Below are 6,000 nucleotides of genomic sequence, written 5' to 3' on the forward strand. Positions count from 1 at the left end.
AGAACTTGACTCTGAAGGTGAACCCATTTACACACCTGAGCCTGATATGTATCCTGATCGTGAATATTCTTCCATTGATGCTGTTTTTTCGAATACTGATTGTGAAGAAGAAGATTGGCTTGATAAGCTAGGTCCTTTCTCAAGTGAGTTTCTGTTCCTGTTGGTGCATGTTCATTTTGACTGATGATGATTTTTAATTTAAACGTTTTTGTACGCATTTTATTTCATTGCTCTGTGATCTGTAAGTGAGAGCATTTTTAGCCACCATAAAATCGAACAAAGGGGGTTTGGATTGTTTTCCAACGTTTAATGCACAAAGATGTTCGATTTTTCACTCAATGATTTCAAAAAAAAAACAAATAAGTTTACCTGAGAGTACTAAAACAACCAATTTTTTCATTAATGTATATTTGAATAAAAATGTTTCATTGAAAAGAACATAAAATTTTTTTTGTTTGCATCTGAAACATCCCATGTTAAAGATCCCAAAAATATGTCCAAAGTCAAAAGGAATTTACATTTGAAACATGTTGCGGTGTTGGTTAAGATTGTGTTGGCTGTTGTTCTGTGCTGTTGTTGCTTTACTGTGTGTCCCAAAAAATTTTGTTGGTTGCTGTTCTGTTGTTCATATGCTGATTTCTATTGCTCTTGCTGAAATTCGTTGAGATTGGTTGTTGCTGTTTTCTGATAATTCTACATTCAAATCCCCTTGATCAATCCCCCCTGCATAGCCAATCAGTTCCACAAGCTGATTCATTTTTTCTGTACTTAGCTTTGTGAATAAATGTTGAAGTGAATCAACAACCAATTGTTTGTCAATACTCAGGTAATCTGGTAAAGTCCCTTCCCTTGCTGCCTTTGTTTTGTTCATGTGAGGAATGTGATAGTCAAACCCCCCTTGTCTTTTCATGACCTCTATCATGCAAGCTTGTAAAGTGTTGAATACAAACCTTAAACATTGTGGACTTAGATTCTGAAATGCATTATTCACAGCCCTAAGTAATTCTGTTACATTGTAAGCAGATTTTTGATATTGCAAAGCTTGAATTTATCTAAAAAAACCTAGATCTAGCACGTTCATGTCAGGGAAATTTGGAGGTTGTTGCACTAATTGTATATTAAATCCATCTTTCATTGCCTCTTCTAAAAATTCTCTGTCATTGTGTGCTATATGCGGTTTGGTATTGTCTTGTTGAATGTAAATATGCTTTGACAATCCTGCAGGCCATTTTGCTCTTATGGTTGGCAGCATATTAGTGATAAGCATTGCTCTAATGTGCTCTTTTGTGATTGATTGTATTGGTTTTGTTTCCAACTCGCCCTTTTTCCTGTTCTTTGAGCTTCTTTTTGCTGGCTCCTGTGTAATAAATGGCCAAATGCCTATCTTACCATCAAAAAAAAATCACCTTCAGTTGTAAATATTAGCTTTGTAACAACACACATAAACATAATTTTTGGAATGAACCTTTTTGATTGACACTCTCTATGTGGTTCTACTTCACCCGGAGCTAGATAATAACTCAGTGTCTCTCGGGTTGGATAGAAGTGTTTTTCATCTATGTGAACAACATTAGTATATGGCTTAAACTTGAATGCATCACTTTGTTCATCATATTCACATTTAGATAATGCAAAGCTTAACCTGTGTAACCTGTTGTTTTCATTCAAAGTCGGTTTGATTGCGTTTGTGTGCCTTCTTATGACTTTGTTCCTCTTCCACCTACACACTGTTGATTGTGACACGTCCATCTGCTTTGCTACTGAATGCTGAGTACCCTTGAGTTCATATTTAATGGCCTTAAATTTTTCTTCATCGAATTTGATTTTGTTTGCTGCTTCTCTGCCCCCTCTCTTACTGTTGAGGTTAATCACTGTGGTCTTGTTTGTCATCTGCTTCTTGACATCATTCCACAAACGTGTGATTGTTTTCCTACACACTTAAAACTCAATCGCAAGTGCATTGATTGTGCCTAGCACTGGTTTGCCCTTCTTATTTAATGCAGACAGCAACTTCTGCATTATTTGTTCTCTTTGTTGTGTACTTAAGTTTTTTGTAAGAGCCATTGTTTTAGATGAATGTGTAATAAATGACCATTGTCATTGTCTATTTATGGTTTCTGTTTTTTCATGTAATGATTGAATTTTTTTTCTGTTTGACAATTCATTTTTGGCACCTAATACCCATTAATCTCAATTTATGCCCCTCCTAGTTTGATTGCTGTGTGTTTTGAAATTTTGGTTGAATTAATGGCGCCAGACACCAATATTAGTTTCTTACACTGGCGGCAGTTTCTGATTTCCTTCTGAATTCCTTACTTTTGGACATTTTAATTTGGGGTTTCAAATAAATTTGGGTAATGTGATGATTTTTTTCATTTTTCATTTTGGTTGTTTATAATCTGGAGGCTATTTAAGAAATTATTAATGCGTATTTTTGGTAATTTGGAAAATCTGAAGTGAATGATCGCAAAAAAATTCGCACTCACATGATCAGTAACGACTGCAACTACACCGAAGCTGTTGAAGAATTGAGAAGGCTCTCTGAGATACCGTAACTGATGCATTTAATTTTCTTAGTACTCTTGAGAAATTTATGTAATTTCTAAAAATTATTGTAAATGTAGGACTTAATTATGTAATTCCGGACTTAATTAGATAATCGATGTAATTTTAGCGTTGTACTGAAAAAAAATTTTAAACTTTTGGTGCCAAAAAATTCAGCTTTTAAATTGGGCTAGAAAGTGCTTGAAATTGGTGGGAATCATTAATTTCTTAATCCTTATAATTAAAAACCCATAATACTACTCTCTCTCCTACCCTTAGGGTCTCATTTTGACTTTTCTTAAAATCCGTGAAAAGTCAAATGGAACACCTATTCTGAATAGGAGGGAGTAGTAATAGTTTTATGAGGCAGGGATGAAATAATATCTTTATAAATGGTAAGAGTAATTCCCATACATTTAGAATTTATCAGCTATAATATCAACATGCATTTAATTAAAGAACTAGTAGTTGAAATATCCGTTTTCCCATTTATAATATCAATTACCAATTACAACATTGAAGTTTTGTCATTTTGAAATAAATAGCCTCGAAGTTTTTTCTACAAACAACAGCCTTCAAATTACTAAATACGACATCGATATAGCCTTTTCACCGGATGACCTGCTAAATGACCGTTGACCAAGGTAAATGACCCATGACTTTCAATTACATTCATTCATCTAACTTGATTACCCAATTATTCTCAATTAAACTCTTCTTCTCCAACCTCTCTCAACTTCTTCCCAATTACCACCATTCCCCTACCTCAACACCATCACCACCACTGCCACCATTAAAGCCCCTCCTTATAACAACCCCATCAAAAGGCCCTTCTTTCTTCTCTTACTAACAACCTCTCTACTTTCAATATTACCAAATTATTCGTACAATTGTTATTAAAGAAGAGGTTAATTCACCAATCATCACTGTTTTAATTATTAGAAGCTTTGAAGAAGAGTTGGATCTTGAAATGAGGATTTTAGAGTAGCTAACAAAGGATTAGTTTTAAGAAAATGGGAAGTAGAATGAAAAAGTGGTAGTACAAATAACTTTTATTTTTTCTTGCTTCTTTGGAGAATGGGTCTTCTCTTTCACTAATTATTGGAAATCGAAACCTTTTGTAAATGAAACTTTTGAGAATTGAAAAGTGTGTATAGATCTTGAAAATGAAGATTAAATTAATTTTCAATGATTAGTTTGAAGGTTGAATTAGAATGGCGGAGAGAAATACAGATTTGTTAAGTTAACAAACCCAATTTTACTTATGATTGGTTTGAATTAACAAATTTACGGTAAATCTACAATACTCAAGTGAGACATAAAAATTTAATGTTTTTTTTTGGGAAGAAGATGGATGTTTATAGGATGAAAAATACCAAACTTAAGAAAAATAAGAATTGCCCAGTATCACGTTTTGTGAGAAATTTTTCTCCTCAAAATGTACTCCTTTAATGGTTGTTAGTAAGAAAAGAAAGAAGAGGCTTTTGATGGGATTGTTATTAAAGAAGGGGCTTTAATGGTGGTGGTGGTGGTGTTGGGGTGGGGGAATGGTGGTGATTAGGGAGGCATAAAGAGAGGTTAGGGAAGAAAATTTTAATTGGGGGTAATTGGGTAATTAGGTTAGATTAATAAATTTAATTGAAAGTCAAAGGTCATTTACCTTGGTCAACGGTAATTTAGCAGCTCATTCCGTGAAGTGGCTGTATCGATGTCGTGTTTGGTAATTTGAAGGCTTTTGTTTGTAAAAAAAAAAAACTTTGAGACTGTTTATTCTATAATGACGAAATTTCAAAGCTGTAATTAGTAATTGATCCTTAATCTTAACATCATGATAAATAATTCTCTTATCGTTTATTATTTTAATTTCATTTTCTTGTCGGGATTTGATAAAGATAGAAATTAGTTATAACGTTTTCTTCATGTTCGACACCTACTCGCTATACTACTAAATCTAGTGTTCAAGGTACTTACAAAATTTAGATTTGAATGAATATATTGATTTACTTATATAAATCCAATCAAATTGGACATACTATCCTAATATAATTAAAGTTGAATACCTTTAATCTATATAATTAAATATGGTTTCATTTAATATTTTGTAGGAAAATCTACATCAGACAGGCTTTACTTTGGCCAAAAAAATGTTTCCTAGGTCCAAATTTGAAATTAGTTTTCAAATAACAACCGTTAACCGTTTACTTGTATAATTTAATGGAATATAAGAAATGTTTTTATGTTTTATTCATCAATTTCATATAATTATTTTTAAAGTAAAACATCGTTAACATTATCTTTTGGAAAGCTTGATTTTAATATTTTTTAATTTTGTACAATTTATCTATATAAGTTGTCTGAATTTTGAATTAATATCTAAAAACCCCAATTTTAAATTAACATTTAAAAGTCCCAACTTCCAGTGTTATTTGTCAATAAAATACTCCTTATTATTATGTTAGAATAATATGTTATAGATGCCACGTGTTATTATTATATTATTCCACGCATATGTTTTTAGAACTTTAAAATAAATTAGATATATCAAAAAAGGAAATAATACCAGCTTACCTCCACCAACCACCACCATTCTTCGCACCCACCCACGTGAACACCAACACACATGCGGCCTCCCGCACGACTATCACCTTCTCGACAACCACAATCAGACAAAAAGCAGCATGACTACCACCACCACCATCAGCAGTAGCCCTGACAACCACTATTATTGGTGAATTGCTAGGGCTTTTATAAATTTTTAAAAATGAGACCATTTAAGAAATAGGTTTTCTAAATTAAAATAAAAATGCAACGGAATTTTAATTTTAAGTACTAGAATTAAATCTAAGCTCAACACAATTTCTAATTTTATTAATATTGATTTTATAAAAATAACTTGATTAAGTTGTTAAAAATTAAACTTTCATTTCTAATGTCAAAATTGAAGAGAAAATATAGTAATACATTGATGATTAATTATAAAGAGTGTAAAAGTTTGAAGGATTAAAAAATTTAAAGTAAATAGTTGATTATTTTTATAAATTAAGTTGGTGATAATTGATGTTTGATATTTGTATAAAAATTAAATGAGGTAAGAGAAAGTATTTAGAAGTAAAATAGTTGCTTTAAGAAGAGATAAAAAAAAAGGTGAGAAAAAAAATGTAAATAATAGATTTTGATCATATGACTATTGATATGTTAATTAAAACTCCTACTAGCTAATCAACCACAACAATATATTATTATAATATGATTTTTTAATATGAGACTCTTTAGGTTTGGGCGCCTTGTGGGATTGGGCACCCCGTATAGCCCCAGAACCGCCTATGCAGAGGATTATTGGGAAGTGGGAGGGACTGTGCAAGGGTGGGGACATATTTGATGTGGCAAGGGAAGGGGCGGCAACTAACGGGATGGTAATTGGTGTGAAGGGTTCCATGCCCTTCAGGTGTAAGGTGG

At 32.4% G+C, this 6,000-nt stretch overlaps 1 protein-coding gene across 1 annotated transcript; it reads right to left on the reverse strand.

Moving 5' to 3' along the window:
• Positions 1–625: 625 nt before the first annotated feature.
• LOC130799400 (uncharacterized) lies at positions 626–5,315 on the reverse strand. The gene is made up of 4 exons (XM_057662497.1): positions 5,113–5,315; positions 1,498–1,930; positions 1,063–1,357; positions 626–1,005 (listed from the first exon to the last, which is right to left on the reverse strand). Exons 1-4 carry the CDS (start codon positions 5,313–5,315, stop codon positions 626–628), a joined length of 1,311 nt encoding a protein of 436 aa, XP_057518480.1.
• Between the last annotated feature and the right edge of the window lie 685 nt (positions 5,316–6,000).

The sequence above is a fragment of the Amaranthus tricolor genome, chromosome 14 (assembly GCF_026212465.1).
Source record: "Amaranthus tricolor cultivar Red isolate AtriRed21 chromosome 14, ASM2621246v1, whole genome shotgun sequence".
NCBI lineage: Eukaryota > Viridiplantae > Streptophyta > Magnoliopsida > Caryophyllales > Amaranthaceae > Amaranthus > Amaranthus tricolor.

Bases quoted from the DNA above. Each gene is read 5' to 3' on its own strand.
- LOC130799400 (XM_057662497.1), bottom strand. From the start codon at position 5,315: ATGGTCTCATTTTTAAAAATTTATAAAAGCCCTAGCAATTCACCAATA. The intron at 1,931-5,112 runs GTAAGCTGGTAT...TTAAGTGTGTAG, and splicing joins AATGGTGGTGGTTGGTGGAG to GAAAACAATCACACGTTTGT. The intron at 1,358-1,497 runs GTAGAACCACAT...TTTATTACACAG, and splicing joins ATTATCTAGCTCCGGGTGAA to GAGCCAGCAAAAAGAAGCTC.